Source organism: Mobula hypostoma, chromosome 11 (assembly GCF_963921235.1).
Source record: "Mobula hypostoma chromosome 11, sMobHyp1.1, whole genome shotgun sequence".
In the NCBI taxonomy this organism is placed as follows: Eukaryota; Metazoa; Chordata; class Chondrichthyes; order Myliobatiformes; family Myliobatidae; genus Mobula; species Mobula hypostoma.
Window position 1 is genome coordinate 64,875,965 of NC_086107.1, and position 20,769 is coordinate 64,896,733.

At 37.9% G+C, this 20,769-nt stretch overlaps 1 protein-coding gene across 2 annotated transcripts in view; it reads left to right on the forward strand.

Annotated features, from left to right (window-relative positions):
* LOC134353797 (activating molecule in BECN1-regulated autophagy protein 1-like) overlaps positions 1 to 20,769 on the forward strand; it is a 423,477-nt gene that overhangs the window by 284,573 nt on the left and 118,135 nt on the right. For both annotated transcript variants that reach the window (XM_063062189.1, XM_063062188.1), the window contains exons 13-14: positions 13,053 to 13,241; positions 16,981 to 17,135. In XM_063062189.1, coding sequence (XP_062918259.1) covers positions 13,053 to 13,241; positions 16,981 to 17,135 — 344 coding nt within the window. The remainder of the gene's footprint in view (positions 1 to 13,052; positions 13,242 to 16,980; positions 17,136 to 20,769) is intronic.

A 20,769-nucleotide genomic window follows, 5' to 3' on the forward strand; every position in this document is an offset into this window, starting at 1 on the left:
ATTTGCTGAGTTCCTCCGGCATTTTTGTGCGTTGCAAAAGAAACACAGCCTGCCTCCGATTGGCATATTAGGTCTCACCTTATCAGACATATTTCTGCTGTGCTTTACAACTTCAAGCTAACTTGTTTACTCTCTTTCCCACATCTAGCAAGAAGTCACTGACCTGAAATATTAACTTTTTTTCTCCCTCCATGGACACTGCCTGACGTGCTAAGTGCTTCCAGCATTTTCTGTTTTTCAGATTTTCAGAATCTAGTATTTTTGATATGGGTTTAGTGATTTGTTGGTGGCTTATGTCTAATGGCAGTAGCAGAGACCTAAGAGTAGGTCATCTTATTGGCTTCTTAGTTATGACTATTACAGTGTGGAGACATCGTATATGCATAAAACAAAATTGTTCCTCAAGATCTACTGGCAAAAAGTTTTCTCGTGCATTTTCTCGTTGCTGTTTTGTATCACGTAAAATGTTTTCTAGATTTTAGATTACAGCTAAGTACAATTGTAAAATGTTATATACAATGGCAGATTTGTTAATATTTTTAATATTTATGATGCAGCTTTAAGGCCGTTTCCAAACGAAAAGGTGACTGGCCTCTTTTGGTTTCCAGGCAACCGTGGTTCTTTCAGTGTCCTCATTACAGCACCAATCAAATTGAAACTGAATTTTACTGAAGCATGGCAGCCACCAGCTGGAATATTTTTTCATGCATTACATTGTATTTTTCTGCTCAAGTTCTTTTAAACATGAATTGTTTGGTATGCTACATACATTTAGTGGCCACTTTATTAGGTACAGGAATGGAACGCAGTGTGGTCTTCTGTTGCAGTTGCCCATCCACTTCAATGTTCGACATGCTGTGCATTCAGAGATGCTGCTCTGCACACCGCTGTTGTAATGAGTGTTTATTTGAGTTACTTTTGCTTTCTTGTCATCTTGGACCAGTCTGGCCATTCTCCTCTGACCACTCTCATTAATAAGGTGTTATCACCCATAGAACTGCCACTCACTGGATGTGATTTGTTTTTCACACCGGTCTCTGTAAACTCTAAAGACCATTGTGTGCAAAAATCCCAGGAGATTAGCAATTTCTGACATACTCAAAAACCCCAGTCGGCACCAACAATCGTTCCATAGTCGAAGTCACTTAGATCACATTTCTTCCCCATTCTGATTTTTGGTCTGAACTACTGATCCTCTTGAATATGTTTGCATCCTTCTATGCATTGAGTTGCTGCCACAGGATTGACTGATTAGGTATTTACATTAATAAGCAAGTTTACCTACTAAAGTGGCCATTGATTTTATATTTGTAAGTCATTTTCAGTTTCTTTGACTTGTATAAAATTATGTTTATAACATAAAATCAATTGTAAAAAAAATTATTTTTTATATTTAGATATTTAGCTTATTGACCTAGTCACCAATCTAGTTTCTAGGAGGGTCAGACACCCTGAGCCAATAGGCTGGTCCTGGACTTATTTCCATCTGGCATAGTTTGCATATTGTTGTTTGATTGTTTGTGGTTTTTGTATTGCTATATTTATGCTCTATTCTTGGTTGGTGCGGCTGTAACGAAACCCAATTTCCCTCAGGATCAATAAAGTATATCTATCTATGTATCTATCTATCTAATAGAAGCACTAGATTTGTCTTGTGTTCTGTGGGTTAAGACTGCAGGGGTGAAAGTACCGGCTTTCCCCATCTTACAAATGATTTCCATTTTTTTACAGACATCTATATGTTGATATTTTCTGTAAGATTTAAAACAAAATTAAAATGGTGGAGCAAAAACACAGCAGCGTATCCAGCTCCTGATAATAGCTAATTTTAAATTAGTGTTTCAAAGTTTCTTGTCAGGGATTTTAGTCAACCAAAGCTCCACGAATAGAAAGCTTAGATAAAATTACTTTTAATCCACCAGCAGCAGGTTTAATAGCGATGCTCGGCTCTTTGGACACTAAGCCCAGTGATAGTGACCTGGCCTAGGTGACTGAGCTAAGGGAGTGGCAGACACAGGCGGTGTGAGAGGAAGCGGAAACATGGCAAGAGAGCTGGGGCATTAGCTAGGCTGAGAGCTAGCCTGACCAGGCTGGCACTACCATCACTTTTCCTGGCCAATATCTGCTCACTAGAAAATAAAATGGACTGACTAAGACTGAATTGAATGCACAGAAAAAGATAAAAAGCTGCTGCATTCTTGTTTTCACCAAACGTGGCTAAACGACAACATGCCCAACTCCGCATTTCAACTGGACTGTTCCTCACAGATAGGAGATCCCAGTCCAGGATATCCAAAGGAGGTGGGCTCTGTGAGTACATTAACAAAGGATGATGCACAAACTCATCTGTAGCTGGTAGTTACTGCTCTGTTGCAATTAAGCAGCTTACAATTAAATGGAAACTACATCACCTGTTCAGAGTTTGCTGCTGTGTACATCACCCCCCCCCCCCACCCCACCAAGCACGAGCGCCAAGGATGCACTGGGGGAGCTTTATAGTACCTACAAAACAAGCATCCGGATGGTCTCTTAATAATTGCAGAAGACTTCGCTTGAAGGACATTTTACCCCAAATTTCACCAACATGTCACCATGATCGTTAGGGGAACAAACAGACTGAACTATGTTTATACAAATAGATATGGTACCTGCACAGCCACTCCACACCCTCATATTCGTCTCTCTGACCACATCTCCATAGTGTTAATCTCAGCATACCGACCACTGCTGAAAATGGAGTATCCAGCCAAGAGGATCGTCACCGTTTGGCTGAATTAGGCAACCTCTGTGCTTCAAGACTGTTTTGAATGGACTATCTGGCAGATGTTCAAGGTTGCTGTCAGAAACAGAGAAGACACAGACTTTGAGGAATATGTCTCATCTGTCACCAACTATATCTGTAAGTGTGTAGACGACATTGCTACTTCAAGAACGGTAATTTCATGGCCCAACCAGAAGCCCTGGTAGAATGCAGAGGTGTGCTTCCTACTAAAAGCCCAAGACACTGCCTTCAAGTCTGAAGACAGAACAACTCAGCGCTGCCAGGAGAAACCTCATCTTAGACATCCATCAAAAAGGCAAAGACCATCCATGCACAAAAAATTCAGGAGACTGCTGTCCGATAATGATCCCAGAATACGTGGCTGGGCATCAAGGGCATTACTGGCTAAGCAAGGAAGAACAGTGTTGACTGTACCAGTAACATCTCCTCCCCGATGCTCTAAACAACTTTTATGCACGCTTCATAGCCTGTAACAGAATGCCAGCCACAAAAACTTCCCCCACCCCACCCCCATAGCTGAACAGCCATTCTAACAGCAGCAGACATGAGAAGGGCTGCAGCGAGTCACCCCCATAAAGCTGCTGGGCCAGACTTCCCAGGCCGAGTACTCAGGGAGTGTGCACACCAGCTCATTGACAACTTCAACACTTTACTTATCCAGGCTGCTAAGCCCACATGCTTTAAGTCTGCCACCATTTTCCCTGTTCCAAAGAACTCTATACCTTCAGAACTAAACAACTGCCACCCAGTTGTACTGACGCCAATTACCATGAAGTGCTTTGCATGGCTGGTAATGGCACACGTAAAAAAAACTCCATTCCTGCCACTCTTGCAAGTCACCAACATGCTTAACGACAGAAGTGCTCTGCGACAGATATGGCATCTGTCATGCACCTAGCCCTAACACACCCAGCACACAAGGGTACTATTGTCTGAATGCTGTTTCTGGATTTCAGTTCGGCATTCAACACTACTGTCCCACAGACCTTGGTGTACAAGCTCCTACTCCTCGGCAATGTTCTCTCTAATTTGCAATTACCGGTAGATCTTGTGCTGTGCAATAATGTGTGTGCTGAATTTTTAAGTGGAAGTAAACCTGAAGCTATTCTAAGGATAATAAACTGCCAAGTCTAGTTTGTTGTTCATTGTTTAGAAGAAATAAAATAACTGCCATTAAGAACTTTGATCTCTTCTGAGTTTGATTGTTTTCGCTCTCGTTCATCTGCACTCTCACAAAACATACATAGCAGGCCTGTAGCAGATAATGAAGAATTTTCTCACCAGAGTTTTTGCACACATAATGTGATTGGTTGCTAAATGATGCTTTAAAAAGTTAAGTTTCCAAATATCACTCCATTTCTTCCCACTTGCAAGTTCTCCAGCAACTTTTGCATTGTGACAATACACACAAGTAACACCAGTTTCTGTATCGTACATAAATATTTCTCATAGCCGCACGTCCCTGACCTCATGAACTTTCTGTGTAGCAGTTTCTATCGTTTCTTTAAGCTATTCTGCTTTAAATGAACTAGCAGTTCTTTTGTGCTTCATGCCCTTTTGCTTCTTTGGAATTCAACATAGTGAATCAATAATTTCTTCAATAAAACTGCAGAGAAATCATCGCAAATTCCACGTTGTCAACACTGTCTGCATCAGAAGCCGGAAAAGGAAATGTGATTGTGTATGATCATGAAATATACTTAACATGCCAACAAGGTAGACGGCGACAACCTTTTGTGCACAGTTTAAATTTCTTTGTACGCTAGTAGCAAAAGATGTGTTCCTTAGAGGGAATGTTGCTCCTCAGTCTAACCACACTAATTTGCAAATGGGTGTTGAACTTGCTAGCCAACAGACCTCAGATAGTCGGACGCACAACCGCTCAGGAGAACTTGCACAGCTCACACTCCTCTTTATACTGCCGGCCCAGCAGTGTAAGCAATTTCAAACTGCTGAAAGCGCACATCTCACACAGCCTCTCATGGTCCCAGAACACATCCTACACAATCACAAAAGCTCACCAAAGAGGTTGAAGAGAGCTGGTCTGCTGAATGTACATCAATACTCACGAGATTGTACAGATGCGCAGTAGAGAGCATCCTAACATGCTACATGGCTAGTTCAAGCTGCCCGATGCATCACTGGCACCAGCCTACCTGCCATCAAAGACATACATACTGAAAAAGGCCAGGAATATCATGAAGATTCCCAGCCACCCTGCTCATGGACTGTTTGTCCCACTGTGACCGGGGAAGAGGCCACGTAGTATCCACACCAGTACCACTGGACTCAAAAACAGTTACTTTCCCCAAACAGTAAGGCTGATCAACACCTCCATCACTAACTCACCCATCCACATCCCCCCCCAACCACGACTTTATCACTTCCTGTAAATTACCTTATGTACAAACATTCCTGTACCTAGTGTCCCATAATGTCGATACAGTCAATCATGCATGTAAGCTATCTTACATATTTATATTTATTGTGCACTTTTTATTATTTTTTTTGTCTTATGGTTTCTATTTCTGTTACATTGGCTCTGGAGTGGCAATTATTTCATTCTTCTTTACATTTGTGTACTAGAAATGACGTTAAAGCAATCTTAAATGAATGTAGGTTACTTTTGGAAAATACATAAAATTATTTGATCATGACTGCACCACCATAGTATTGCAGTGAATGACATAAGACACATAAGACTGAAATGAAAGAGCAATTGTGAAAAGTAGAGAGAGGAACAAAACTACATCTGCCCTTTGCAGTAACAGAAGTATGTACACATGTTGAAATTTAGAATTTTATAATATTATTGGAACTTATTTTTATGTACAGAGTCCATATGTTGGGTATTCTTAACCCAGGGAAGGTCTGTAAGCCTATATGGTAAGATAATAACCAATACGGTTTACAGTACAATTATATTAATAAGAAATGTACATTTAAGAAATATGAATTATTTTGTGTCTATCTCGCTGTGCACTCATTGATGTCTCATTTATATGTACATGACAGTTGAAGGTGCAAGGAATTGGGACTTCCGGTAGCGCTCATGGAGTGAAGTCGCATTCTTGACTCGCTCCATTACCTCTGAGTTTTTTTTCTCTATGGTCAGCTATACTTTAATTAACCATTAAGGCATCAATTTTTACAATACTTTGAATTAAACTGAATTCTCTGACAATTGGAAGATACTTAGATCTGCTATGTCTAAGAACGGGAAAAACGGCAAGGATGGTAAACCTCCGGTTAAACCGAAAGCTACGGATCTCCCTCCGACTGAATCACCGGTGACTTTGAAAGCGATATCGGAGTTAATTCAGAGGGAAATTTCAACCTCTGTTAGGGAGATGATTCGTACGGAAATTGCACGCTTTGTTAAAGACCTGATTCATACGGAGATCTCAACTAATTTCCAGAAAATTGCCGATTTAATTGATAAGATGCAAACATGTATTGCGGAACATCAGTCGGCTATATCTGATCTTCAAAAATTCGCGCAACAAAGTGAGCTTAAGATGGGGAAAATCGAAGAAACAATTAATGTAATGAAGAAGAAACTTGACTTTTTGACTTTTAAAAACTCTGACTTGGAATCTAGAATGCGACGGCAGAATTTACGAATGATTGGCGTGAGGGAAGCCGTAGAAGCTAACAACCCCATGAAATATTTCTCTCAGCTTTTAAAAGATGCATTCCCTACTGTATTTCCTGACCAACCACCGCTACTGGATCGTGTTCACAGAATCCCATCATACTCGTCTAGGTCAGATAGACCTAGGCATGTTATCTTACGTTTTCATTACTTTCAAGACAAGGAGAGACTGTTTCGATTCGCTCGATCTAAAGGTTTCATTGATTTTTCGGATCTTAAGTTCCGATTTGTGGAAGATTTCAGTAAACCAATCTGGGACCAACGGGTCCGTTACAGATCCGTGATGTCGGAATTCTATAAGATGGATTTAAGACCAGCGCTGCTGTACCCTGCACGTCTAAGGATTCGCATGTCAGATGGAGCCCTTCGTTTTTTTGATTCTCCATCGGATGCCCAGAGTTATCTGGATCAACTTTCATCTTCAACATCTTAATTGCTTTTTTTTTAATTTTCTCCGTTGATCGGAGGCTGTGAATTGGTTGGTTTTAACTTTTCTGTGCCCTATTTGGGCAGAAAAGTTTACTTTTGATTTCTTAATATGGCTGCTAAACTTTCTTTTTAACTGCGTCATTTCTTTCTTTTCCCAGGGGATTCTGGGTGGTTACTTCCCTTTTGTCATCTTACGTATTTCCTGTGCGGCCTTAAATTTTGTAGTTTTTTTTAAATTTTATTCTGTTTTGCTTTTTATAACCACTTTATGTCAATAATCCTATTTTTTTTTGTTGCTGTGTCTATTCATGAGTTTGAGGTTTATTGTGGTTTTTCTTAATATATATTTTCCGGCTTTTGTTCTGTTCTGTGTGTATTCTAATTGAGCTAACTTTTTTTTACTTATTTTTTTACTGTTTTACAATTAGCTGATCCTTTTCATATTTATACCTTTTTTTTAGGGAGCGTATACCGGAAGTCATGGGGGTAGTTTTAGCGCTTGCTTCTTTCTGGCGGGTCTGCTTTAGATTTTGCCTTGGGGTCTTGGGGCGGGGGGTGGTGGGAGGGGCTTCACGTTTTAGTTTGTTTTTCTTTGGGCTATATACATTATTGAAGTACTGGTTGCGTCCTTTTCCCCGGTATCTTTTGTATGTTCTGTTTCCTCTCCGGGTTTGTGGGTCGCGCCTATTGTCAACCCTCCTTGTTGTGGGTTGACTTTAGGATTTATGGAGTCTATTATTAATTTTGTCTCCTGGAATACTAATGGGCTTAATCATCCTATTAAAAGGAAAAAAGTTTTTAAAGTGTTCCGGAGACTTAAAGCACAAATTTTATTTTTACAAGAGACCCATGTACGGAGGGGGGACAGACTACGTTTTTTCAAATTCTGGAAGGGACAACAATTTCATTCGAACTCCAATGCTAAGATTCGAGGCGTCTCTATTTTTATAGATTCCTCAGTTACTTTTATACAACAGGATATTATCTCTGATCCGAATGGTAGATTTTTATTGGTTAGTGGTTTACTATTTAATAAAAAAGTAGTTTTGGTTAATGTTTATGCTCCTAATATGGATTGTCCGGAATTTTATAAATCACTGTTTGATCAGTTTCCTAATTTGAACGAGTTTTCATTGATTTGGGGCGGAGATCTTAATACCTGTTTATCTCCAGCTTTGGACCGTTCGGCTCCTTTACGGACTTTACCTAATAAATCTGCAAATTTGATTAATTTTTTCCTTTCTGATTCTGGGTCGACGGACATTTGGCGTTTTCTGCATCCTCAGGAAAAAGATTTTTCCTTTTTTTCACATGTTCATCATTCCTATTCAAGAATTGATTATTTTTTTATTGATTCTCGTCTCATTCCTTCAGTGATTAAATGTGATTATGATTCTATAACCATTTCGGATCATGCTCCACTTAAGCTTTCTATTAAAATTATGGCCAATATACCAAACAATAGACAATGGCGTTTTAATTCGCTGTTGCTTCAGGACTCGGACTTTGTTAATTTTATGAATGAACAGATTGAGCTTTTTTTTACAATTAACCATACAGAAGATATTTCGGTTAACACTCTTTGGGACACTTTTAAAGCCTATATTCGGGGTCAGATTATTTCGTATTCCGTTGCTTTGAGGAAGAAACAGAAGCAGGAGGAGATGGCAATTGTGGACAAGATTAAAGAAATTGATAAGAAATATGTTATGGCTCCTTCTGAGGAGCTATACAAACAAAGAACTGAACTTCAAATGGAACACAGTTTACTACTCTCGTCCTCGATTGTAAACCAATTAAAGAAAACAAGAAGTGATTTTTATGTTCACAGTGATAAAATTGGGAAGCTGCTGGCTAATCAATTGAAATCTAATTATGTTAAATCTCAAATTAATCAGATTTATAACCAAAATGATCGATTGATATTGGATCATGTGGGGATTAATCAAACCTTTTGTGATTTTTATTCTTCTTTATATCAATCAGAGTCTCCTCGAGATTCTAAATATATGAATGATTTTTTAGATAAGTTAGACTTCCCTCAGATTTCACAGGATATGTCTTCTTTATTAGATACTTCCATTACAATGGATGAGATTAAGAATGTTATTTTTTCTATGAATCTGGGGAAAGCTCCTGGCCCTGATGGGTTTACCGTTGAATTTTATAAATGTTTTGCCTCTTTATTGATTCCTTGGCTCTATAAAGTTTTTGAGGCTTCTTTGAAACTTGGTAAACTTCCGGAATCTTTTAATAGAGCCTCAATTTCTTTAATACTAAAGAAGGATAAAGACCCTGCTCAATGTGCATCTTATAGACCAATATCTTTATTAAATGTTGATTCTAAAGTTTTTTCTAAGTTATTAGCAAATAGACTAGAAAAAGTACTTCCTTCTATTATTTCGGAAGACCAAACGGGTTTTATTAAAGGTCGTTACTCTTTTTATAATATTCGTACATTGTTAAATATCGTTTATACTCCCTCACAAAATGTTCCTGAGTGTGTTATTTCTTTAGATGCCGAGAAAGCTTTTGATAGAGTAGAATGGCCTTATTTATTTAAGGTGCTTGAAATGTTTAATTTTAGCTTGAAATTTATATCCTGGATTAAACTGTTATATCACTCCCCTGTAGCCTCGGTTCGTACTAACTCTTTAAACTCACCTTTTTTTCCTCTCTTTCGTGGTACTCGACAAGGCTGTCCTCTTAGTCCCCTATTATTTGATATTGCATTAGAACCTCTTGCAATTGCTATTCGAGAATCTTCAAATATTACTGGGATAACTCGGGGATTAAAGTCCCATAAATTATCACTCTATGCTGATGATTTACTTTTATATATTTCTAATCCTGAGAGATCTATTCCTGCTGTTTTAGAGTTATTAGCACAATTTGGTCTTTTCTCAGGTTATAAATTAAATCTTAGTAAGAGTGAACTTTTTCCGATTAATAAACATCTTCCCTTATATTATAAATTTCCATTTAAATTGATTAATAATTATTTTTCATATCTTGGGATTAAAATTACTTGTAAACATAAAGATTTATTTAAGACTAACTTTTTACCATTAATAGACCATATTACTCAACTTTCATCTAAATGGTTTCCCTTATATTTAACTTTGATTGGTCGTATTAATGCAGTTAAGATGTTTTTTTTGCCAAAATTTTTATATGTGTTTCAGGCATTACCAATTTTTGTTCCTAAATCTTTTTTTGATAAAGTCGACTCTAAAATTTCTTCATTTATTTGGCAGAATAAGAATCCGAGACTGGGTAAAATACATTTACAGAAAGCTAAGAGAGATGGAGGTTTAGCATTACCTAACTTTAGATTTTATTATTGGGCTATTAATATTCGACATATGAAATTTTGGTTACTTGACCGGGACATACTATCTATTCCTAAATGGGTAGCATTGGAATTACAATCTGTTCAGGGTTATACACTTGGTTCTATTTTAGGTTCATCTCTTCCTTTTGATTCGAAACGCCTTAAGCAGGTCTCTAACCCGATTGTTAAATATGCTTTGCGTATTTGGTTTCAATTCAGAAAATTTTTTGATCTTAATCAATTCGGGTTAGCGATTCCTATTTTAGGTAACATATTTTTTCCTCCCTCTTTTACGGATCGCGCTTTTCAAACTTGGAAGACTAAGGGTATTTTACGGTTTTTGGATTTATTTTTAGATGGTTCCCTTATGTCTTTTGAACAATTATCTAATAAATATAACTTATCAAGAATACATTTTTTTAGATATTTACAAGTTAGAAATTTCCTAAGTACTATACTTTCTTCCTTTCCAATGCTTCCTCCTATATATATTTTAGATTCGATAATTAACCTTAATCCATGTCAGAAAGGTGCATCGGCTATGATTTATAATATTATTATGAAACTTAGGAAAGCTCCATTTGATAAGATTAGGGTAGATTGGGAACAGGAATTGGGGCTTATCATTTCTGTGGATGATTGGGGGCAGATTTTACAATTAGTTAATACTTCCTCTATTTGTGCTAAACATTCCCTAATTCAATTTAAAGTGGTTCATAGAGCACATGTGTCCAAAGATAAGTTAGCGCGTTTTTACTCGCATATTAATCCTTTCTGTGATAGATGTTCGGGGCAGATAGCCTCTTTAACTCATATGTTTTGGTCTTGCCCTACTTTGGAAACTTTTTGGAGAGATATTTTCAATATTATTTCTAAGGTATTAAATATAGATATCTCTCCTCACCCTATTACTGCTATCTTTGGACTACCTAAAATTTCTAGTAATCTTTCCCCTTCAGCCCGTAGAATGATTGCATTTCTTACTTTAATGGCGAAAAGATGTATTTTACAACATTGGAAAGAGCTTAATGCTCCAACTACCTTTTTTTGGTTTTCTCAGACGATTTTATGTTTGAATCTGGAGAAAATTAGAAGTAACCTTTATGATTCTTCATTTAAATTTGAACAGATTTGGGGACCTTTTATTCGATATTTTCATTTAATGTAATATTTACCCTTCTTGTTTTTTTTTACTGTTTTAATGGAGGTCGGGATTGAGGACGTGATTTTAAGTTTAACTCTGTTTGGTTTCAAGTTAGCCCATTGCTTTGCTTTGCTTTTAGTTAGTTGCACGGTGGGTTTTTTTTTTTGGGTTTTTTTTTCTTTTTTTCCATTGATATATATAAAATCTAGTATACTATTATGTTATCTTGGTTTCTTATGCTTAAATTACATTGTTTGTAGTATTTTCTTTTTGGTATTGTTATCTTTTGGAATTTTATTATACTTTAACATTGTATTAATGTTTATATGGCTTACCTTTTTTGTATACTTACTCAATAAAAAGATTTAAAAAGAAAGAAGGTGCAAGGAATTAAACACAGTAGTAAGCCAAGTGGTTTTCTTTATTTGAGTAATAATAACACCAAGCATGTGCTCTTAAGTTAAACTATTAGGTTAATCAGTATCATTTTACCCCATCTGTTCTAAATCAAGCTCAGCTGAAAAAGTGAGCTGATCTTCCATAATTTCAATCTCAAATCAACTTGCGATAACCTGACTCATGCAGCATTTAGAGAGGAACATTAATTGATGTAGTCCATGATCTTTCATTCAAACTAGGAAGCATTAGTAATTAAACTGGTTTTCAATTACTAGAAGTGGGAAGATAGCCCTGTATCTGTCCTGCCAATGACATCCATTTGGCATTACCCAAGTGGTTCAGCTGGCTACTGTATGTGCCTAGTCTTGACATGAGCTTCCATCCCGCCACTCTTCTACTTTTTAATCAGTGTAACAGATTTCGTTGTGTGGAAAAATAAAAGTCTAGGAACCAAAGGAGGACAATTTCTCCAGTACTCCTTAATCACCCCTAACTCATGTTGTGCTTCAGCAAGTCAGTGCAATTGGCCTTGTTCATATTTGTGATTGCTGGTAAAATCACAAAAGCACATACCTTACTGAAGAACTTTGTGCAGAGGCAGGAATCTACGTGCTTAGAAACAGTCTTGACATGTTTGCAACAGCAATAATTGTTTTTAGAGTGTTTGCATTCATGTAGCTGCTGGCCTAACCTTAATTAAGCTGAGAGCATTGAGGACTGCAGCTCAGCTTGATGCAACAGCTCAAATTGCTCATAGCCATATTTTTAATAGGTAGCAATTTGATTGTCTTTGTAATATCCAGTGTGAATGAATGACACAGGAATTAGCAATCCCCACTGTGATGGTAGATTTTTGCTCATTTGACTTTGCAATTAAGCAAATTATAGGATGGAACAGAAGGCACAGTGCTCTGTGAAGTTTGTTTCACTGTCTCAAGGAATCTGAATAAACCTAATTCTCTTTCTCAGTATAGGCAATTTTTATCACTGATAATCAAAGCTTCAAAATCCTATTGCAATAGCAGCAGAGGTTCACCTTAGAGATAATGAGCTGTGTATGGTTTCTAAATATTCTGCACTTTGAACGTTTCAATGAAAAACTTTACGGAAATTAAGTGTTGTTTGCTTTGTATATTGCTGTGGTATTTATTTCAAATGTTCAAGATTCTGTAAAAGCAGGTTAAATTCTATAAATAGATTTAAAAACTGCAGAGATTTTGTGCGGATTTTTAATCATTTTTCAGAAAATCCTTATCCTTTTTCTGCCATCCATTATTTATCAGATTTTCTTTTTGTCTTGCTCTTTCAGCCTCAGTCAATGTCTTAGTCCAAAACTGCAAGATCTACAATGATGCAAGTTGTGACATTTCAGCAGATGGGCAACTTCTGGCTGCATTCATTCCCAGCAGTCAGCGTGGATTTCCAGATGAAGGCATCTTAGCAGTGTATTCCCTTGCTCCTCATAACCTAGGAGAGATGCTGTACACAAAACGATTTGGTAAGTATGTAGCAAAGTAGATTTTCCCCAAGCTCTTTTCACTATTATTTAGTTATCTAGTTAAAGAGAAGTTTTAATATTTGATAGTTTACCTCAACTGAACATCCCCTGGCTCTGAAGGTAGAAGATTTTCAGTTTCAGACCTTTTAAGTAAAAGTTTTTGAAGCACATTTTTCCTACTTTTCGGGCATCCGTTGTTCTTGTGAGAACATGGATCTGCGCCTGTCTTCACTCTCCAGAGCGCAGGCCTGGGCAAGGTTATATGGAAGACCAGCAGTTGCCCATGCTGCAAGTCTCCCCTCTCCACGACACAAATGTTGTCCAAGGGAAGGGCATTAGGACCCATACAGCTTGGCACCAGTATCATCGCAGAGCAATGTGTGATTAAGTGCCTTGCGCAAGGACACAGCACGTTGCCTCGGCTGGGGTTCGAACTCACGACCTTCAGGTCGCCAGTCCAATGCCTTAACCACTTGGCCACGTGCCCATGATGATACTTCCTATGTAAGTATGTCCCTTAAATAACTGACATACTAAATCACTACATGTCCGATGATGGGGTAAATATGGAGGATTTTGTTGCTTTATCTCATCAACAAAAACACTTTCCTGTACTGAAGAACTCTACAATGGAGGGTCTTAGTCATAAAATCTGAATTTTCGATTTAGTGATCAAAACAGAGAGTACCATTTCATACACTAAAAAATCTGAATATATTCCCTTAAGTGGGTTATAAGAGTGCCTTGTCATTTGGAATTAGCAAAGTTGATATTACTGTACTAGACCCTGTCACTCCCTGCTAGACTCTGCTTAACTAGCCCTAATTGTCATCCGTTGGAAACTAAGTATGACATTTGTTACGTAACCGGCAACGATGAATATTAATCGAGACAGGTTATATAAAATTAACCAAACATTTATTAAACACGTATAAACGATAAGGAAAAAAAAACAACAGAAAACTTTAACCAGAGGTTAACAGGTATGCAGCCATTCACCAACTCCACTCGGCTCTGGTTCTTAAAGCGTTAAATGCTAAAACAGTTCTTAAAGCGATACAGTCAGATATAGTTCTTAAAGCGATAACTTCGGAAGTCCAACAGTTTTACACATTCAATTGGGAGAGACTTCTCTGGAGAAGGATTTCTTCACAGACGCACCTTTACTGCTGGTTCTGTCCACAGGATTCCCAATGCCGAAAATAAACAGATTAAATCGACTGACCTTAATTCCTTTAGAGAGAGAGCACCTTTTTGCATGAACTCACTGCCCTTTTGCAAGAGTTATCTCGATGCAGGTTCCTTCCAACGAAGACTCAATAAGGTTGATTCTTTATTAAACTGCCAAACGATGCCGACTTCTCTCGATCCTTCGATGAATTCTTCACTCTCCCCTCAACTGTCTGAATTGAGTAAATTGGCAGTTCCAGCCACAAATCTCCAGTCCAGTAATACCATATCTTGTAAGAGAATGCACCTTCCGTTTTAAAAATGAAACTGCGTCACAAAAACAACCATGCAACAGAAGCGGAGGCACAACACGTTCTACCTGGAAATCTACAAACTCAAAAACCTACTGCGTCACCTGAGTCAACCCTTATATAGTCACGGGGCACATGTCATCATGTGACCTCATCGGCGGGAAAATCACATCAGGTGACCTCCAAAAGACCATTACATCATTCTCACAAAAAAACCCAGATCTCCTTGAGCATGTAACACATTAGAGCAAGTAGCTTGCATTGAAACCAGGGAAGTTACCTGAAAATACCCAATTAAAAATGAGAGAAAATCTGTAGATGCTGGAAATCCAAGCAACACATACAAAATGCTGGAGGAACTCAGCAGGCCAGGGAGCATCTAGGAAAATAGTACAGTTAACGTTTCGGGTGAAAATGTTGACCGTACTATTTTCCTAGATGCTGCCTGGCCTGCTGAGTTCCTCCAGCATTTTGTGTGTGTTGCTCTGAAAATACCTATGCTAGATTACACAGTATGGGGGCAGTGGCTCTAGTTATTTGACAAAGCAAGTTAAATTTTGGATATCCTGAATTGTTGAATTAATTGGGTTGAGTTAAATTATTTTGTTGTGTACCTCTTTAATTTTTTAGTGCTGTACTTGTTTGAGTCCTTTTTTTTAACATTCTTGAATCCTACAGAATATGAATCCTCCTAAGATTTTGACAGCCAGCTCTGTCACCACCCAGTTAACTGTCAACTGTCAAGAGGTTTCTCGGCTGATTTTTGACCAGGGCTTAGTTTCTCCCATTCCTGTGATGACATTTGCAGTACAAAGCTCAGCCACAATGTAGGACCTTGCCATTGAGAATCAGACTGGCATTTTGCAGCAAATTGATGCAAAGATTTCTAAAAATCAGCCTGTACATCAGCAATGAATGCCAATGGTGGGAAATCCGCACTTTTTATTTCTATTACAATTTCATTGAGTCTCATTAAAGGCTGAGGAAAAGATTATCTAACCGGCAGAAAACCAAATGTGTAACCTAACTAACTAAAATTTCGCATATTTAATTGGTGGGTGGGGGGGGCGTAGGATTTGAAGCGAATCAGCAGGACCTTTGTTTACTCACTGGGAGCTAGAGAGTCTATGGAGCAGATGGAGGGGAAAAGCACAGCTGAGGTAGGGCCTATTCTGCATTCTATCTCAATAAATAAAAATAATTTAAAAGTTTCAGTTTGTACGAGGGGTGATTGATAAGTTTATGGCCTAAGATAGAAGGAGTCAATTTTAGAAAACCTAGCACATTTATTTTCAACATAGTCCCCTCCTACATGTACACACTTCGACCCGCGGTTGTGGAGCATACGGATCCCTTCTTTGTAGAAGTGGTCCACAGCAGGAGTGATTGATAAGTTTGTGGTCTACGGTAGAAGGAAATGAGTTATTAACTTCAAACTTTCTGCATAATCACTCAAGGAGTTGAACTGCACGTGCATGTAACGAGAGTGTCTTGGACCTCCAGGTGGTCCACAGCTGGGGTGATTGATAGGTTCGTGGCCTAAGGTAGAAGGAGATGAGTTATACAGCTCTCGTTACATGCACGTGCAGTTCAACTCTTTAAGTGAAAATGCAGAAAGTTTGAAGTTAATAACTCATCTCCTTCTACCCTAGGCCACGAACTTATCAATCACTCCTGCTGTGGACCACTTTCTGGAGGTCCAAGATGCCGACTTCTACGAAGAATGGATCCATATGCTCCATGACCGCTGGACTAAGTGTGTAAATGTAGGAAAAATAAATGTGCTAGGTTTTCTAAAATTGACTCCTTCTACCTTAGGCCACAAACTTAACAATCACCCCTCGTATTTTTCCACACACTATGTGACCAGATGATATTGTTAAGACTATACTTTGAAAGCTCTTTTGTCCTCCTTTACAAAGTGGATGTTATTATAGGAGTGGTGTAATGGCTTATTTTATTTCTGTATCACATAATTCTTTAGACGTACTTCTCTCATACTTTTAGAGTGACTTTTGTGAATCAACATAAAGAGAGTAGGCAACTTCTCCAAATGCTAAGTAGTATAATTTATAGAATACTGAGGCATCATTTGATTCTCAGAGGATAGGCAGATTTCCTTTTATAATATTTTAATTTTTCTTTAATTTGGATTTTTCTTTTAGATAGCAGCACAGAATTTGCCTTATAAATCATTTACTTCCAAGGACTGTTTGTCAGCAGAACTGAAGTGTCAATATTATAATTCCATCCCGCAGGCCCAAATGCTATTTCTGTCAGTTTGTCTCCAATGGGCAAGTATGTGATGGTTGGCCTGGCCTCGCGGCGCATCCTGCTGCACCCCTCCACTGAGCACATGGTGGCCCAAGTCTTCCGACTGCAGCAACCCCATGGTGGAGAAACCTCAATGAGGGTAAGTGTTACTCTGTTAGCCACTTAACTTATCACCAGCAGGAATCTTCTTATCTCCTGACAACAGCATATTTTGTAGTAATGATTGACTGGCTGTAGTTGTAGCCATTGCATTTATTTCCAAATCATTACTGCATGCATAGTATTGAATGGTGAAGTGCAGCCACAGTCACCTTAACTGTAAATTTTGTGGTGTACATTGACGTCATGTTTTTTTTAAATGTGCTCTCTAGAGATCCTAATGTCAACAGTTCCAAAGACTAATCAATAAGAAATGCCAATTATTTGAATAGCTCCAGAAGAGCAGGGAGAGCTAGATCTGCAGTGGAATCTACACCTACCTTCAGTATGATTGCCTAAGATATTAATGAATCTGTAACTTTGTCCCATTAGTAAATTTAGCATCGACATACAGTTGGATATAACATTAAACTATAATTATTTTCAGTGAACAGATGAAGCAGTTTAGATCAAGTATGCCACAGACACGGGGGAAAACTAAGGTTAGTGTTCCTCCCCCAGAACATTGCCATATATCCTTGCGGAGATTCATGGTATGGGATTTATTGCGGAAGTGAAGTAGAGGTCAAGTATCATGCTTGAACTTTGTTGATCTGCAGTACAAGCTTCATGGCTTGTGTGGCGTACTCCAATTCCTATATACGTAATGATGCGGTGCATTAAAGATGCCTTTACTTGAAATCGAAATCTTAAAATGCACATCAGTACATTTTATTAAAATCTTGTTGAAAATGAAAAGCTCTAACATTGGCCAAATCATAATGAAAGTTCAAAGTAAATTTACTATCAAAGTACATATATGTCACCATATGCAACCCTGGGATTCATTTTTGGAAGCAGGCCCAATAAATCTATAGAATAATAACCATAACTGAATCAGTGAAAAACTGTACCAACTTGGGCATTCAACCAATGTGCAAAAGACAACAAACTATGCAAATACAAAAAGAAAAATGATAATAAAATAAATAAGCAGTAAATATGAGAACATGAGATGAAGATTGTCTAAACAGTGGATTGTACTTCGCATTAGGATCTGGGCCTTGCCGTGGCGAATCGCTCTGGGCATTGAACACGCTTCCCAGCAATTCGCTCTGCAGCTGGATTTCACTGCAGAAGAAGCCGTTATCAACCTCTGCTATTCGGCTTGGCGCTTAGAGCAATCCACCCTCGTACCCGGGTTAGTTGGATGGGCAACTGATCTCCTCTGTCCTGTTTTCTACCCTCCAAATTGTTCAGTCCAACTGGCTCGGCTCCATCTCCAAGTGTGTCGATTTTGCAGCACACCAGCAGGGCACATCTCGCGATGTCACTTTGCCTTCACTTGCTTCTTCATTGTTTGTGGTGATAGTTTACCATAATTTACATTTTAAAGAAAATGTTAATAGTAATGGTTTTAATTGTATTCCTTTGCTTTCGAACTACCAGTAAGCTGTCACACATCTTCCGTAGCACCGTATTAGGTACAACTAAGACGCAACTTAATTAAGAACCTGCTTAAATCAAGAAGCACAGGGTGGTGTGTGAATAGGATTTACAATGACTTTGGGTACGTCAGAGTCCCATCTATCTTGTAGCGTGGCAATCGGAACTGTGCATCTGATACCAGTCTTTGATATCTTATCCTGAAGGAAGAAAGTTGTGATATTGTGATTAAATATTTTAATTGGATACGTGATTGGATGCAATCATCTTAGATATTACTAAGGATCAAGGTAGTTGGAATGGGGGTTTTGTCATAAAATTTATCAACAGAAATTTTGACTGGATACAAGGAAAAATTTCTTTATTTTCAGCAAGTCATTACTCCCTAGGATAGTAATTTGCATGGAATCTGTAGAGCACTTAAAAAGAGAATTTGTTATGTTCCTGGAAGGTATTTTCAATCAACAATGTGTCACTGGTTAGCTGTCACTGAAATGAAGCTGGAAAATCTTGGCTGAAAGCATGTCTGATTGCTTTTGAGAAGAACTTCCCAGAGTATCCCCTCAGTTCCTCAACTGACTGCAGGTTTTAGCAGTTTGTCATGAAATTAACTTGCTGAGGGTGGTTTGTTGGACTGTGGGGAAAATCAATGAACCCTTGTCAAGTGTTTGTAATTGGTTGCATTGTAAAGTTAAAAATAGGTCCAGTAGATTCTGGTTAATTGGGGCCAGTACAGTTTGGCCAAATTAACCGGCTGCCCCATTTAGCCGAAGTTTCATGGAAATAGTTCAAAAGATATTTTTAAAAAATGACAAACGTTGGTATAACTGAGTAACAAATTATGCATCTAAATGAAATGCAGAACAAATTAGAACACTATCAATACTACTAACAGTACTATAAAACTGTATTAGTTCCTAATAGTTATTGAAAGAGGAATTAATCCAGTGTACGCAGCTGCATTCTTTTGATTTACTGCAAATGAACCAAATCAGCGCAGGCACCTAAAGTAGATAATGGAGTGCCTTGATACAATGCTGTCAATGATTGCATCCTCCAAATATTCATTTTCATTGTAACGTTCAGATGACTGTTGAAACCTTCAAATTCTTTATAGTCCCTAATTTGTTGAAGTAGTGAAATCAGTTCATTTTCACTCCCATCCGTTTCTGCCGTCTCCAAGCCTGACTGCTTGAAACTGCAGTGAGCAAAATAGTTCTGAATTATCCTAATGCTGATATCTTGCCAAATTTCACTGCTTTTGAACACAAGCACATGCACCTGATGCTATTTAAAAACTGCTCACTCTAAGCACAGTGTAATGTCGTAACAGCCACACAAGTGCACACGTCTGATACTAGTTAGAAACTCTTCAGCAAAAGTCCCTTGGCCCATTTAAGCAGCATGGTGTCCCAAACTAACAAAGGGCATCTTGAATATTTTCTCAATTAGTTGTTGTTTTTTAAGAGTTGTCCCAAATAAGCAGCTGCCCCAATTAACTGGAATTTATTGTACATTCAAATATTCAGTAACTAAAATCTTCAACCACCCTAAAACTCTTGAATATAATGACATTTATTACTTTAATCTGTAGAATGTGCTTACCTAGTTTCGAGCACGGCCAGCATTTGATCCTTGGGGCTTTGAACCAAAAATTAATATTTGTTGGTGAGTTTAATTAGGCTTGTCAGTTAAGCTATGATTAGAACGTAGTTCAAGTGATTATATTTGTAACTTAACTAAAAAAAAATATCACATTCAAGTAATCCAAGCTTTAGTTATTCTAAAATAGCTCTTTCAAATGCTGTGGTGATTAGTTTACACTTTATTGGAAAATTCTATTTAAATTCCTCTAAAGTCTACAAATGTATCTGGAAGATGAAGGTTTCTTACTGTGACATGGACAAAAATAAGTGAAAACGGAATGCTGTAAATGTTTCTGGATTATAAATTGAAGTAGAACATACTTCATCATAGTCAACCCTTAGGCAAGAAATTTTGACAGTGTTTCAGAACTGTCTAATGACTGCTAAACTCAGATAGATATTATACTGGAATTTATTTTGCCAGAACTGAAATCTTACATTGTTTGCATCTGTTTCCCTTTGATTTTTTTGTGTAATCTCTTGCCTTTCATTTATGTTTATGTTGAAAGTAGTAGAGATCTCTCATCTCTATCAATTGCTTTC